Raw genomic sequence first — 17050 nt, forward strand, 5'->3', positions numbered from 1 at the left:
TCACACTGGCCACAATTATTCCAGCATTAGACAAGAGGGACTGGTTTTCAGCCCTTGGCCTCCAAGATGCTTCCTTTCATATTACCATACACCCAGCACACAGACTATTTTTAAGATTCACAGTAAGGGTCAACCATTACCAATACAGAGTACTACCATTGGCCATTCCACTGCCCCTCAAGTCTTTTCAAAAACCCTCACTGTAGTGGTGGCCCACTTACAAAAAAGATGAGTGATGATCTTCCCGTACCTAGACTATTGTCTATTGAAAGGCACAACTTATTTTATTTAATTAATTTATCTAATTTATAAAATAAGTCGCACCTGGAGCTGCAGCTAGCAAGAGATGTCAAGAGTAACAAGAAGGGTTTCTTCAGGTATGTTGGCAACAAGAAGAAAGCCAAGGAAAGTGTGGGCCCCTTACTGAATGAGGGAGGCAAGCTAGTGACAGAGGATGTGGAAAAAGCTAATGTACTCAATGCTTTTTTTGCCTCTGTTTTCACTAACAAGGTCAGCTCCCAGACTGCTGTGCTGGGCATCACAAAATGGGGAAGAGATGGCCAGCCCTCTGTAGAGATAGAGGTGGTTAGGGACTATTTAGAAAAGCTGGACGTGCACAAGTCCATGGGGCCGGACGAATTGCATCCGAGAGTGCTGAGGGAATTGGCGGCTGTGATTGCAGAGCCCTTGGCCATTATCTTTGAAAACTCGTGGCGAACGGGGGAAGTCCCGGATGACTGGAAAAAGGCTAATGTAGTGCCCATCTTTAAAAAAGGGAAGAAGGAGGATCCTGGGAACTACAGGCCGGTCAGCCTCACCTCAGTCCCTGGAAAAATCATGGAGCAGGTCCTCAAAGAATCAATCCTGAAGCACTTAGAGGAGAGGAAAGTGATCAGGAACAGTCAGCATGGATTCACCAAGGGAAGGTCATGCCTGACTAATCTAATCGCCTTTTATGATGAGATTACTGGTTCTGTGGATGAAGGGAAAGCAGTGGATGTATTGTTTCTTGACTTTAGCAAAGCTTTTGACACGGTCTCCCACAGCATTCTTGTCAGCAAGTTAAGGAAGTATGGGCTGGATGAATGCACTATAAGGTGGGTAGAAAGCTGGCTAGATTGTCGGGCTCAACGGGTAGTGATCAATGGCTCCATGTCTAGTTGGCAGCCGGTGTCAAGTGGAGTGCCCCAGGGGTCGGTCCTGGGGCCCGTTTTGTTCAATATCTTCATAAATGATCTGGAGGATGGTGTGGATTGCACTCTCAGCAAATTTGCGGATGATACTAAACTGGGAGGAGTGGTAGATACGCTGGAGGGGAGGGATAGGATACAGAAGGACCTAGACAAATTGGAGGATTGGGCCAAAAGAAATCTAATGAGGTTCAATAAGGATAAGTGCAGGGTCCTGCACTTAGGATGGAAGAATCCAATGCACCGCTACAGACTAGGGACCGAATGGCTCGGCAGCAGTTCTGCGGAAAAGGACCTAGGGGTGACAGTGGACGAGAAGCTGGATATGAGTCAGCAGTGTGCCCTTGTTGCCAAGAAGGCCAATGGCATTTTGGGATGTATAAGTAGGGGCATAGCGAGCAGATCGAGGGACGTGATCGTTCCCCTCTATTCGACACTGGTGAGGCCTCATCTGGAGTACTGTGTCCAGTTTTGGGCCCCACACTACAGGAAGGATGTGGATAAATTGGAAAGAGTACAACGAAGGGCAACAAAAATGATTAGGGGTCTAGAGCACATGACTTATGAGGAGAGGCTGAGGGAGCTGGGATTGTTTAGTCTGCAGAAGAGAAGAATGAGGGGGGATTTGATAGCTGCTTTCAACTACCTGAAAGGGGGTTTCAAAGAGGATGGCTCTAGACTGTTCTCAATGGTAGCAGATGACAGAACGAGGAGTAATGGTCTCAAGTTGCAATGGGGGAGGTTTAGATTGGATATTAGGAAAAACTTTTTCACTAAGAGGGTGGTGAAACACTGGAATGCGTTACCTAGGGAGGTGGTAGAATCTCCTTCCTTAGAGGTTTTTAAGGTCAGGCTTGACAAAGCCCTGGCTAGGATGATTTAACTGGGACTTGGTCCTGCTTTGAGCAGGGGGTTGGACTAGATGACCTTCTGGGGTCCCTTCCAACCCTGATATTCTATGATTCTATGATTCTAACTCGGGAAGAAGTGACACGCATGGTGCAGACAACCATCAAGCTGTTCCAGACACTAGGGTTGTTGATAAATGTACAGAAATCTACACTGACCCTGGTGCAACAACTGGAATTCATCAGGGCCTACCTTGACTCCACAAAGGCCAGGATGCTGTTGCCCAGTCACAGATTCATGAAAATAACCAACCTTATCTCAGCAGTCACTGGCAGCCTCAAACATCCGCCAGAACCTGCCTACAGCAATTAGGTCACATGGCAGTCGCGACGTTTGTGATGAGACATGCGAGACTGCATATGCTTTGCTTTCAGGGCTAGCTGAGCACTGTGTACGCTCCCTGAAAAAACAGTCTAAACGAAAGTGATGGTATCATAGAATCATAGAATATCAGGGTTGGAAGGGACCTCAGGAGATCATCTAGTCCAACCCCCTGCTCAAAGCAGGACCAATCCCCAATTTTTGCCCCAAATGGCCCCCTCAGGGATTGAACTCACAACCCTGGGTTTAGCAAGCTAATGCTCAAACCACTGAGCTATATACTCTCAAAGGTCATTATGTCATTCAAGTGGTGCAGAGCAGCCATTTGATCATTGACTTGATTGGATGCTATAAGATGGGCTTTCAGTCTCTGCAGAGGCTTCCTTTGGCAGGATGGTACTGCAGGCAATGGTCCAGACGTAACCTGGCCATTTGAGTAGTTCAGAAGGGGCTGTGTATCTTTCCTATTTCTTATGTTCACTTTTGTATCCCTCCCTACTCCTGTTTACTCAGTGTTGCTTCCCATATGCATCAGACTTCTGGAAGACACTGGGCTGTAGAATGGAAAATTTCTTACTCAATAATTCCCTTTCTGCTAGTAATGGGTAAAAAAATTTTCCATTCTCATCCCTAACATAACATGATTATAGTGTGTGTGTATTTTAGCACTGAGTCTGTTATTTGTGTGCTATAGTTTGTGTAAAGTGTGTATATGTAGTTAAGTTGAATACAAATATACAGAAAGACCTTTAAAACCAGATAACTTGAAGGGTGCTTTTTGTTTTTTACAAGTTAATAACCAGCATTCAGTTGATGCCCCTGCATGCAAAAACCTTGAAAGGGCAGTGGATCCCCACAGGATTCCCCTTGTGGCGGGTTACTGCCTCATGATTTGATTGTTCTATGGAGTAGGATTCCCCACCACCGTTGTGAGGAGAGAACCTTCATGAAAACTGTTACATTATAGTAAATAACATGTAATCTTTACGGTAGTTCCCTAACTGTGTGGCTTTTTTTCCCCAGCAGGGTTGGGGTGAGTTTATGTATAATAGACCTACACCTTCCCCTTTGCATAGTCAGGGGATAGCTGTGCCTAGTTTATGGGGGGTAATTTAGGTCATACACTGGTCTGAATAAATGCAGATTGAGATATTTGTTAGCCTATCATGCAACTATTGCAAACATAAATTAGCAATCTACAGAATTGTCTGATAAGTATTTGAAATGTAGTTGGGTTAAAGACTATTTAATATGAAGGAAATCCTGAGAAGCTGAGATGTTCATTGTGAGCATATGGATGTTCTAAAGGCAACAGCCAATCACAGTAGAGATTGTATACTTCAATTACAGTATTACAGTATTGTACAGTTGTGAGTAACTGTATGGTATCACTGCCCTCAGATTTTTTTTTAGCATAATCTAGCACTTACAGGATCACCATTATTTATTATATGGATTATTTAGGATATTGCAATATATCTGTATCTAATTTGCTGATCTTTTTTATATAAAGTGATAATTCTACTCTTTGCATGTTCCAACATAGATGTTGATATTTGAATTTAATTTATTCAGGAACCTCAAGCATTGTATGATGAAATAAAAATTATTCCAATCTCAAAACTTGACAGAACAATGTCTGAAAAAGTTGTTAAAAAATACATTGAAGATGAAATGGCAAGGTAAGATCTCTTTTTTGTAATGAAGAGGTTTTTACTTGCTAAGACCCTACTCTCCAGGTTTTTGTATTTCTTCCAAAATCATTAAAATCACTAATATTTAGAATGTAGCTCCATTACTCTTGATGATTTCATCAGCTGCTGTAGTAGAAACAGAGATTTCTGAATTCTGAGCGTAGCATGAAAGTAAGGAATGGAGGGAATGATTTTCAAAAACCTGCTTTCTAAATCTGCTTATGTATAATCTTCAGTTATATGCTGCTAAAGATCAAGTGTACTGTTTCTTTCTTAGAGAAAAAAAAATCTTGTTTCTTTGTTAGATTTCCTGATAGGTTGTCAGTAACATGGCCTGAAGGAGATGAGCTGTTACCAAATGAGACCAAGCTTGCTGGTACACCAATAGGTATGTTTCTTTCCAGGTACTATTTTAATTTTAATGTGGGTTTTTTTGCATATTATTCATTATAACTTTAAAAGAAAACAGCTTGGGAACAAGAACCAACTAAATTTGTGCATTGCGTGTTTTAAAAATTAGTCACTTTTTTGTTCCCTTATATACAGGAGCATTAAGAATTGAAATATTGAATAAGAAAGGAGAGGCAATGCAAAAACTCCCAGGTACAAGCCATGGAGGGTCAAAGAAACTGCTTGTTGAACTAAAAGTTATTTTACACTGTAAGTACACAACCTTGAAAGATTAACAAATTATTCCTTTTTAGACTAATAAAGCAAGTTGCCTATGTATAGCTAGTTTAGAATTTGTTACCCCCATATACATTTAAGATAAGGACGAAATCTTGTCAGAACTGCACAATGGTTCTCCAAAACTAGGTAAGCTATAAGTTTTAAGGAACTGACAGATGCCACCGTGCCAAAGGTTTAATGCCCTGATATTTTAAGTATGGCACTTTAAATCCTCCATTATATATGTGGATGTGATATGGATTTCAGATCATATGGATTTAGAGTGTGAGAATAGTGAGGAGTAAATGTTATCTTTAATCTTCTTCATATGTATAAGGTAAGGTATGTGGGAACACAAGGCTTATAGTTCACTCATGGACTTCTGGATTCATCTATTATATAATGCCCTATTGATTTATGACAGTTAAAATCCATTTAATGAATAAGTGACAGAGGAAACTGGGAGCTACTTATATAAAAAGATGAGAGTGGTTGTTTGTTTAATGTTGTATTGCAAAAAAATCTAGAGATCCCAGTCAGGATCCCATTGTGCTAAGGGCTGTACATTATACATGTACAAACTGATGGTCTCTGGCCCAAGAGTTGAGACATTTCCTAGCAGGATGTAGTGTATTGAAGGACATGCCACATCTCTTTAACTCATGGCATGAAATTTTGCAATACACAATATGTGATTAATGTGCATTTGAAAGTGTAACAGGATATTAGCATTTTGGTCTCTATGTAAATCATTCTTGAGCGTATATGTGTTATGATGGATGGCTTTAGCATTCTGGTGAGGAACAATGGCTGTAATGATCTAGGAAGACATTATTTACTGGGCATGAAGAACATGGTATATGGCAGACACAAAAATGTCTATAACAAATGGATTTAATATCGCCGTGTCTTGTAGAAGAGTGCCCTGGATAATTTGTCCACAGCTGGAACCATAAAAATCAAGTTTTGCCAGCTTGGTTACGTGGTAAGATCCACCAAAATTTGTAAGTTATTTCTTTTGATAGTAAAAAGAGTAAAATTTGTTACCAAATCCTGCCTATACTAGAGAGTTGAACTGGTGGGATTGCATAGGTGTAAACACCACCAGTGCAATACATTTACACTAGCCAGAGTTTTTCATGTTAAAAAAATATGGTTTTGCCTCATTCCTCACAGTATTAGTTACACAGCTGCAGATCTGCTACTCTTTAGGTAGGTATCCCATAGTTCTTAGAATAGTCCAGACATTGACCACAGACTGTGACTGAGTTGTCCTGGAGTTCTGGGATGAGCTGCAGTGGCTTCAGGATGAAGATGGAGACTTTCTGTAATTCTCTGCACATTCACTGTGTTAATCAGACATAAATAACGTAATTGTCTGGTAACACAGTGCCCCATCTGGGCTAAGTGTTATAACTACCATTGATCCCTGAGGCAAGAGGCTTGCCTCAAAGTATATACTGAATGTTCCTCCTAGAGGACCATGACGACAGAACAGATGCCAGAGCACTTATTGGTTTCCAGTCTCACTGTCTCTCTATATCTCCAGAGCTTAAGCCTGATATCCTTTCTCAGCCATGCTGCCTGAAATCATGCGGGCTTTTACAGTAGTGGGAAAGGCCTCCATTCTAGGCCTTTCTATCAGAGACTCAGTCTCAACAGAAGAGCCAGAGTTTATTGCCACAAATCTTAGCATTACCTCATCAAGATCTTCATAGACCCAACATTTACTCCATTTCTAAACTATGAAATTACTATGCTCGGTGGTGTTTAGGTGAAGTTTTCTCACTGAACTTCTTTTTGAATATATTACTCCTGGGGGAATTCTGCCCCTCAAAATTAAAAATTCTGCACACAGTATTGCAAAATTCTGCATATTTTGTCAAAATAACACAATATAATCACACCCGTTTCAATTGGTTTTGGTTATTTATTTCAAAATACGTGTCAGCAAGTATGTCTGTAACAATACAAACAACAAAAAAGATTCAGGAAATATTTTTTGACAAATAGATTAATTACTAGGCATATTAATACAGAACTTTGAGTAATAATTCATTTAAACTATAATACAGACACACATTTTCTGCACCCCTCAGAAGCAGTGCAAAAGGTTGGGGGGAGTCAGGGGTAATGGAGGAGCTGAAGGAGAGGGAAGTAATTGCTGGGAAGGAGCCTAGGTGAGAACTTAGAGCTTGTTGGGAGTGGGTGAGAGAAGTATGGAACAAGTTTTTTGGGGGGGATTGTTAGGGAGCCTTCCCCATGCAAACCTTGGCTAACGCTAGCCTCCCTCATTCAGTCAGGCACATCTGCCCCTGTCTCCATGTGTCCCTGCATCCCCACTCCCATTCAGCCCCCACCCCAGTGTGTCCCCCACCGACTAGACCTTCTGAACCCTGGTCTGTGACCTCCAAGCAGCCCCATGTGCTGCACACTGTCCTCTAATATCCCGTGCCTCCTGACCTGGCCCCACGGGCAGGAACGCAGCCTCTTCTCTTCCTTATCCACAGCTAGGTTGCTCCCACCTGGAGCCGCTGCTCTCTGTTCTGATGCCCCAGCAGCCTTGGTGGGCGAAAGGTGTAACTGCAGCACTTCTCAGCAGAATGTATTTTCTGCAGGGGAAGAAAAAATTCTGCGCGGCACATGAATTTTGCATGTAGGCAGTGGTACAGAATTCTCCCAGAAGTAGTATATTTAGCACTCTGCAAGCAGCATCTGCACTGATTCCTAGTCTTAGCTTAAATTTATGCTTCAATAATTTCTTCAAGGAGTACTCCACTGAGGTGAAGTAGTCTCAAGGTGGTACTTGCCAAGGCACAAGTGTGCTGCACACTGAAGGGGACAGTATGCCGAGGCAAAATGTGCTAAAAAACAGAGGAGAGAGCACCAGGGTATTGATGCAGGAAGGGCACTGACACAAGAAGCATTTTAAAGCACTGGGCAAAGATTTTGATGTACCAGAAAGAACTGCACAAAAAAATTTGTTGGAGCAATGTGCTGAGGCAGCATAGTGACTCTAAAGGTCTTGGAGCACTGAAACCTGGGGAACAGTCAGACAATGAATTTAGACAGAAACTGGCAAGAAAATTAGATTGTAATAGCAATGAGTAAGTCTTAAGTTTCAATAATCAAGAAATGGATTGCTGGCAAGGGAGATTGTCCTTCTGTAATGAAGATGGGACTGGTATAGAATGTGTGAGCAGTGGTATTACATGAGGGGCTGGTAGCATCACATATTGTTAAGGTTGCCTGACACTTCCCAGTATAAGACCCTGATCTCAGTTGCTTATAAATTTGCCAAACTTTAACAATTTGGACTGAAAGTTTCCAAACTAGGTATCTGCCTCAGGCTGAATTGTTTTAATTTTTTAATTTTTGACAAAATATCAGCAAATGCAGCTCAGCCATTTCCAAGAACCAGGCTAGAGAAGAATAAATTTTGCCTCAGTTTAAAAAAATAATCTGGCAACCTTTTCTTTGAGAAGCACTAGTGCTGCTATGCTTTGGATCAGGGACTTGAAATTTGGCAAGGGGGTAACTTTGCTGCCCCCAGGAAAATCCACCCAAATTTGGCCAAGTTTTAAGCCTTAGAAAAAATTCAGTTTGCGCAAACTCAGGCATACTAGAGCTTTGCAGCTAAATTCATTGAAGCATGCTCCAGCCAAGGGCTGTAGGGGGCAGAGGAGAACTTTCCTTGCAATTATGGCTCTGGGCCTGGGGTGCTGTGGGCTGAGCACTGAAACTAAGAGCAAGGAAACTCTGTGCTCAGCAACTCCCATGCTGGTGCCCAACCAGCATGGAAGAGGAAGCTGCCCGATTAGGGAATAGAGCTGGTTGGAGGTGCAGGAGACTGGGACTGGAGGCTGGCAGGGGGTTGGGGAGAGGTGAACTGGGAGAGTGACCTCTGGAGGGAAATGGGGTGGTGCAGGACAGAGAGACTGAGGTTGAATCAGGAACTGTGGAGAGACTGGGACAAGGAGCTGGGGTGGGGGATGATGCACTAAGATCAGACGAGGAGTCTGGGCGGGAGACTGGGATGAGGAGCTCTTGGGCAAGGGAAAGGAGGATGAGTAGAGGTCAGAGCAGGGAGACACAAATTTGATGAGCTGGGAAGGGGAAAACTGGGACTGGCTGGGCAAGGAGAGTGAAACTGGAATGGGGAGTGGAGACTGGGACTGGGGAACAAGGATCTGGAAGTGGGGTAGAGAAGGACTGGGGCATGGACAGTTGGGAGGGTATGGGGAAGAAAGGAGCCAAGTTTGGGGGAGAATGGACAGAAGAGTCTGTGATCTCTAGAGCATGGTCTTTCCAAGGCGTGTAATTGAACCAAAAGTGCTGGAGACTCTCAATTCGTCCTCTGTTAGCAAGCATCTGTGAAACCCACTGGCAAAATTGTCTCTCTCATCCCCCTTTAGTGCTGGTTCACATACAGGATAACTACCTACTACTGCTCTCAATAACACAAGAAGTCTGTACAGTGAATCTAAGGGTTCCAACCCTGCACATGGCTGTCAATGTGATGCCACATGATGGAATTTCTGTTGTGTTGTTTTTTTTAAAAAAAAACCTACAAAATAACATAAAAACTACATTAAATGAACATTATTAGAGCTGCAAAATCAAGCACTGAAAAATTAGGAAATGTTTGTACAACCTTAATTGGCCCCCTTGTGAGTATGCATGATGATAGTCTTTCATCACATGATCACGTATTGTTTTTCCCATTGGACCATTGCCTCGTTCAGTGAACAGGATGAATCTACTCTCGGGATGAATCAGGGTTGTGTAGTAAAGGAGGCTGTTGTCTATAATACTCTGTCATAGTCTGGTTGGGGGGAGGGGGTCTAGACCAGTGAGGGATTGTGTAACTGCCTGCCCTGTAACTCTGAGTGCCTAACAATGCTTTGCTCCTGTAGCTGCCAATCTGGGTTGCTCACAATCAGCCTACCAGCATTCAGGTCACACTCTGAGCATCTGTATATAGCTGCAGCCATGGTCCAGCAGCCCCGACCCTAGCAGCTAGCCAGCAACACACGAGTCGCACTCTGGCTTGCACCAGTCTGGGTTACAATTAGCAAGATGATCCCAGCGCACTCCCAGTCCCAAATTTCCCCAAAATCACGTGCCCTGAAGTATCCAGCCCTCTTCTGGGCAGTTTAGAGAAATAATGCATTTTGTTGCTCTTTTATAGAGACAAAACCACTTCACAGTTTATTAACTTAACTGGGGTAAATATAGCCTTCTCTTTAAACACAGCATTGAGTTGCTTTATTGTAAAATAAAAAAAATTTATTAATAATAGGACATAGGTTAAGTGATGCTAAGTAAAAGTAATAAAGTTAGAAAGTTTTACAAGCAAAAGTGAAAACACATGTCTAAAATTCTGAAAGTTAATCTAGCAAGATACAGGCTTCGTTCAAGATGGTTTCTCTCACCAGTCATTCTTTTTCTCATCCATGGGTTGGCTTTCCCTCAGTCAGGACCTTCCACAAAAGTACAAGGTGCTGGCTTCCCTTGTCTTCCCATGTTCAAAATGGCTCCTGGTTTACTGAGTAAAGCCCCAGATGGTACTACTGAGTTACTCTGGGGTTAGTCAACCTGGGAAATCAGGCAGGCATCTTTCAGGTGATTGTCCACATTTCTGATGTGTATGTGTATATTCTAGGGCACCCACATTTACTCTGTTCATAGGGTTCAAGGCCTAGCCCCACATTCTAGGGCACCCACCTTTACCCTTCTATGGGCTCAGGTCGTAACCCTGTTGATTTAGGCATCCATCCTTACCCTTCCGTGGGCTCAGGGCGTAACCTTACACTCTGTGAGTTTGCAGGGCCTTTACCAGTGAAAGAGTCTTACACAGTAACAGCCTTAACCTCTATTTATTAACAATCACCAAAACAGAATGCACACACTAAGCATACACAATGCTCACCACTCCTAATAAGGCAGACTAACTTTTCCTGCTGGCCAATCAGGATCATGTCATCCAGGGACTCCAGCTTCTGCATGATATAGTTGGCAGGGTGTTGAGGTCTGTCAGCTCTGATCTTAGGGCTGTGCCCTGGAGTTGGTTCCAAAGAACTTCCTTTTGGACCCCATTTTATATAGTGAAACTTGAGTTAGCTTAGCTGTACCTCAACCAATCATTTTACTAAAGTGTTACAAAAAAATTATTTGACCAATCCCAACATATTGGGAAACAATTCTTTACTCAATCATAATCCACCACTGTAGTTGATTTAAATCTTTAAAATTAATTATGCAACTGAAACAATCAAAGAACCAGACAGAGACCATACAGATAAACAGTAAAGAAGTAGGGGCCATAAAGGCAAAACAGTAAAGAAGTAGAGATTTCACAGCCACAACTGTTGATAAATGATTCTTTGCCAGACAGAATGCTATCAAACAAAGTTTTCTTTGAACATCTTAAGATGTGTTTCTTTATCTGGTGATGGTGGGTACTATTAGGACAGAATCTCCTTCTTAACAGCCCAATATTACATTATTTTAATGTAATTGAGATGGAATGTGAGGATGTGACTTTCTGCTTCTTAGCTCATGGCTGCTGTTGTCCTAATGTGGCTGCACAAAAAAAGGCCTCAGACTTTACGCCTTGTGTCTGTCAGATTGGAATCTTTTGAGTAGCAGTGTCCATTGGAGCTGTGCTTACATACCCTCCAGTGCCCTGTAGCAGATAGTAAGGTAACATAAATGGTGGGGCAGCTGCAACAACTGTTCTCCAGTTTTTGTTTACTGCTTGTAGCTTCAGGATGGCACACCTGCAGTATCTGTCTTTGTACACTCTGATTTATCTTTCTAGGTAGTTCTTTATTACTTGTAGCCCGGTGTCATTGTATAAAAGACACATACACACGATAGATTTTAGAGGTCTTCAAGGCCACAAGCTGCTTCTGCATTGGAACTCAGCCATGTCCAAGGGAATTCAAGTCACTTGGATTCAAATTTTATCCCTTTTGTAAATCTGCTATTCATATCAGTGATGGACACTAAGTGTCTCTTCTACCCAGGAGAAGTGCATATGCTATGCAAGTGCTCTATATATTGCTTCTTTTTCAAAAAGGAACCATCAGGGCTTTGTTGGCCCTGGAAGGTGAGAAAACTGCTCCACTGGACCAGACTACCACTGAGCACCCTGATAAGATGTCACTCCACTCTGGTCTCTAGAGCCAGTTCAGCACAGAGGAAGTTCCATTCCTCCATCACATAGTTGTCCAGAATCTCCTTCATTTTTTCAGCTCAAGAAAGAGAAGACTGAACTCACAGTCTGACTAGAGATATAAATCTCCCTGTCCAGCCCCTGAGCAGATCCAACCTAGGAGGTAGTCCAAAGCCCAGATGGGGTCTTGCTGATAGCTTGGCACTGGTCTCTGTTTGGCCTCAGTACAGACTTCGGAAGCAGAGTCCCAGCAACTGAGGGTTAAAGCATCAATTGCTTCTGTGTCAGGCAGTCCCCATTGGTCAAGTAGTCTCCATTGTCTACATGTTCTCTTTGAGGAGTCTTCTAGAATGGCCTTTGGAAAAGTGGATTCCCTTTAATGGGCGATCAGCATGTCTAGCTGCTCCATTGTTGTGCCTGAAAGGCTGGTTATGGGTGTTCCCAACCTCACAACATATTTCAGTAATATATACAGCAATACCTCACATATAATGATATCACATACAATCCAACAGGATATTAGTGTTCAACAGTTCAAGATATCTCATAAGGCATACTATGTCCAAAACATATATTTATATGACAGTGATGAATATGGGGGTTCCAGGGTGCTGCTTTGAGGTACAGAGTGACACAACTCCATTTTTTCGCAGGAGAGGGCACTCAAATTTAGACCTGTTTTGTATTTGACCTGAACAACAAATGCTGCAGATTCTGCTCTGTAGGGGGAACCGGTGCTGGCTATGTTGGACAGCAGTGGAGAGGAGCAGCAGTAAGGGGCCCACACTTTCCTTGGCTTTCTTCTTGTTGTTAACATACCTGAAGAAACCCTTCTTGTTACTCTTAACATCTCTTGCTAGCAGCAACTCCAGGTGTGATTTGGCCTTCCTGATTTCACTCCTGCATGCCCAAGCAATATTTTATACTCTTCCCTGGTCATTTGTCCAATCTTCCACTTCTTGTAAGCTTCTTTTTTGTGTTTAAGATCAGCAAGGATTTCACTGTGAAGCCAAGCTGGTCGCCTGCCATATTTACTATTCTTTCTACACATCAGGATGGTTTGTCCCTGTAACCTCAATAAGGATTCTTTAAAATACAGCCAGCTCTCCTGGACTCCTTTCCCCCTCATGTTATTCTCCCAGGGGATTCTGCCCATCAGTTCCCTGAGGGAGTCAAAGTCTGCTTTTCTGAAGTCCAGGGTCCGTATTCTGCTGCTCTTCTTCCTTCCCTGTGTCAGGATCCTGAACTTGACCATTTCATGCTCACTGCCTCCCAGGTTCCCATCCACTTTTCCTTCCCCTACTAATTCTTCCCAGTTTGTGAGCAGCATTCAGACTCTTCCTTTTTGCTACAGCAGCTGCATGTATTGCCTCTCCCTGGATCACCTTCTCCTTTGCCTAGAATAGAGTAGTGTGTTTGCACAGTATCATTAGTTACATTGTACAGATGGGGAACTAGAGGTAGAGAGAGGAAGTGACTTGCCAAAAGTGCTTTCTTTCAGGTGTTAATCTTGCACTACAACTAAATGATCAAATTTATGCTAGCAATAGCTGGTGATACTTCTCAACAGGATATTCAGAATTTATTTGAGAATTACCAATTACTCAGTGTTAGTGACTGCCAAAAAAAAAAAAATCATAATGGTTTATTTCTCTACACTATCTCCCAAGATTAATTACTAGTAAAATTTATTTAATTCACTAGTTTAAAAATCGTGTACAAGAACAAATAAACTTAGGACAAAGCCGCCTTTGACAGCCATTTCAAAACATGCATGTAGTTTGGTGCAAGAACATGTGAATAAAGACTATAATTGCAATGTCGTGTAAGAATTTGAAATACCCACATTAAATTGCTATCTAATTTCAGACAGGATGAATGAAATAATGGGTGTTGTAATGAGAGATGGTTTTATTTCTTCCCATGAGACTCTCTCCTCCCCTGCTTCTTCCTTGATTTATTCTGTTTTGTCTGATTTTTATTGCTTAGTTTTGCTAGATCTATACTCTGTATTTACCAAGACATAAATTCCTCGATTTTTGAATAATAAAAATAAATTCAAGCCCCCTGAGATGAAGGTGTGAATGAGTGATACATGGGCAAAATTTACATTGGTATGTATGTATGGGATACTAAGTTAGAAGATGTAAAACTTTAGTAATTAAAAAAAAAAAAAAGGTTTTGGATGTGCCCTCTTACTACGGCAAGGATTCTACAGAAAAAGAGGAGACTACGTGGGAGAGGGGAGGATAAATGTTTTTGGACTGTCTTTTAATTGGTTTTAGTTTTTTCTATCCAATTGCTCCTATTTTAAACTATTTAATAGTAAGTCACTAGTGAAAGTGGCTAAAGAAGCACAGTTGTTTATAAAGCACTAGACTAGAGTATGTGGACTAGAAGTGCCTCTGTGTGGGACACAGCATAACTAGAGGGATATAAAAGTGGGCTTCCACAGTTACTGCTTTCTCATAAATGTATGCTTCTAGTGGCAACAATTTGGCAGTGAGAGAGTTAGGTTCTTTAGTAAAGTTTACCTGCAATCAATGTGATAAATTGATCAATTGAATTCAAACTCTTGTCTCTCTTTTTTTAAATTTAAAAATATGGTGTGTGGGTATTTGTAATAGGTATAATTGGTTCCTAGAGCAAGAAAGATGATAGCAAATCTAAATTTATGTAGCTGAATGATCCCTTTTTCTGTTCAAGCTCCTGTTGGGAATAAGGAAATCATTTCTCACATTAGTCAACATGGGGGTAAATGGCCTTACTGGTTTAAAAAAATGGGTGAGTTTGTCTTTAAAATATTACCTTCAGTTTATCTATATTTTGGAAATTTTTCTTTTTAACTTTATTTTTATCTGACCCTATCCAGAAAATATTCACAAACTTGGGAGCTACATACTGAAACTGCAAGTGGTGTTGAATGAAAGTAATGCAGACACCTATGCAGGAAGGCCTCTACCATCTAAAATATTTAAATTTAATATTGTAGGTAAGGAAAATTCAAACTATTCCAATTTTCTTCAATTAGATCCTTCACAAATGCTCAGGTTTTACTTTTGACTCACTATATTAAACATGTCTTGGATTCAGCTTCAGAATAAATTCTGTTTTGGTTAAGAAGTGTAGGAATGATACCTTCAGCAAAGACAAAGTGGTGTTTGAAGGCCAAAGTGTAGCTTCACAGAGGAACTTAGGCACCTAATTGCCACGTGAGGTACCTAAATTCCAGAATCTGGCCGCACTGGGATTCACAGAACCCTACTCAGCTGCCCCAGAACCCTGTAAACATCTACATTTGTTCAATACCTAAATTTTTGCAGTTAAAGTTTCCTAAGTACCTATGTTTCTGCCTCTGACATGTGCACTACAGCCCTCCAACAGGCACCTGGATGCCTGTGCCCAGAGCAATTCACAAATTGGGAAGATCAGGCCATTCTTCCATCTTGCCTGTGGGGCCTGATCTAGTAACCATGATCAGAGCCTGCTTACTGAATCGAGCCCTTGTAGGCGAGCTTATGCTAAAGGGCTGTGGGACAGGGTTATGGAGAAGAGGACCTCCCTCATAACTTTTAGGCAGTAGTTAGGGTACTTACCTGAGATGTGAGAGATCTCTGGTTCTAGTTCCTCCTCCACGTGAAGGGGAAAAGAGATTTGAACTGGGATATGCCACCTCTCAGGTGAGTACCATAGCCACTGGGCTATGGGATAGTCTTGTATCCGGGGCTCCTTCTGTCTCTCTGATTGAAGTTCTAGTTTGGATAAGTAATGAGTGATTTGAGCAGTGGGACTGGATTCTGGGTCTCCCACCTCCCAAGTCAGTGCTCTAACCACCAGGCTATAGAGTCATTTTCATGCTTGCTTGCTCACTTTCTCTCCCTCCTCTAGCTCTAGCCCAGTGACTCTTTCATTATTTATTCACAATGGAACAGCTTCAACAGAAGAGATTGAGGGAGCGCCACATCAGAATATCCCATAGCACAGTGGCTAGGACACTCACCTCAGAGGTGGAAGATCTCTGTTCAAATCCCTTCTCCCTCTCAGGTGGAGGGGGGACTTGAACCTGGGTCTCCCACATCCCACGTAAGTAACCCAACCATTGGGCTAAAAGTTATGAGGGTGGTGCCTCCTATGCCCCCTGGCTTCTTGCCACAAAGCCATAGGTACCTAATGCCAAGAGAAGGTTTGCATCTGAGAATTCTGTGCAGACAGAGGAGCTTCCCTGGAGCCCAGACTCGGGCTCCTATCTCTGAGGCAGGGGCAAGGCTTCACATACACCCTCTTTTGGCATCTCCCATTGGCTAGTTTAAGGGGGATGGCCTAGCATGCTGGCTTTTGTGAATCCCATTCTGAGGTGCCTATCTCTCCCCATTCATTATATAGGAAGCCAAATACCAAACTCAGGCTTTGTGAATCCCAGTGATTTTCTAGGTGTCTAAAAGTTAGGTGTGGTAATGCTCTGCCTCACCATGCCTAAGTTCCTTTGTAAATCTAGCCAAGGTATCAAGTGGTTAGAGCAGGAAAGAACCTGATGCCTGCCGATCCACTATCTATGGAAGATCAGATGATTGCTTTGTGTCTTAGTCAGCCTTACAAAAAAAGTAAGATTTTGATACAAGGTAAAAGCTACCCTTGAACTGAACTTCCCTAAAATGTTTATAAAAGAAAAAACAGAATTTCTCTCCTTAGTAGATTTGAACCTAGAGTACTCACTCGACAAGATTTGGGAACTTTCATAATTTCATCTTGCTGACTAATCCTACTCTTTTATAAAACTTGGAAAAATTGGCTGACTTTACAATACATTTGAAAAAAAAAGTATATATGATATAGAAATTGACTAATGAATCCAAATATGAGTTCATACAACCTAAAATATTTCAATGTGTATTACAGTCTCATTCATCTATATTTTTAATGTTATATTACAAGAAAAATCTTACAGAACATGAAATACATCAGTACGTATTCAGAATATAGATAACTTTGTATAACCAGTTGAAAGATACAGTTACCTTTAAATATAGTAAAGCAAACTACCAGAAAGAAAACAGCATTTTCCACTACGCTTGATCTTAAGTAGTTCA

At 41.8% G+C, this 17050-nt stretch overlaps 1 protein-coding gene across 4 annotated transcripts in view; it reads left to right on the forward strand.

The window, feature by feature from the left end:
- Positions 1 to 17050, forward strand: part of SMCHD1 (structural maintenance of chromosomes flexible hinge domain containing 1) — a 162343-nt gene that overhangs the window by 39753 nt on the left and 105540 nt on the right. For all 4 annotated transcript variants that reach the window (XR_006278901.1, XM_038389302.2, XM_043508033.1 and 1 more), the window contains exons 15-19: positions 3996 to 4102; positions 4420 to 4502; positions 4661 to 4774; positions 14670 to 14747; positions 14836 to 14955. Coding sequence is in view for 3 of the 4 variants with exons in the window: in XM_038389302.2 (XP_038245230.1) it covers positions 3996 to 4102; positions 4420 to 4502; positions 4661 to 4774; positions 14670 to 14747; positions 14836 to 14955 (502 nt within the window). In the remaining variant the exon portion in view is untranslated. The remainder of the gene's footprint in view (positions 1 to 3995; positions 4103 to 4419; positions 4503 to 4660; positions 4775 to 14669; positions 14748 to 14835; positions 14956 to 17050) is intronic.

Source organism: Dermochelys coriacea, chromosome 2, assembly GCF_009764565.3.
Source record: "Dermochelys coriacea isolate rDerCor1 chromosome 2, rDerCor1.pri.v4, whole genome shotgun sequence".
In the NCBI taxonomy this organism is placed as follows: domain Eukaryota; kingdom Metazoa; phylum Chordata; order Testudines; family Dermochelyidae; genus Dermochelys; species Dermochelys coriacea.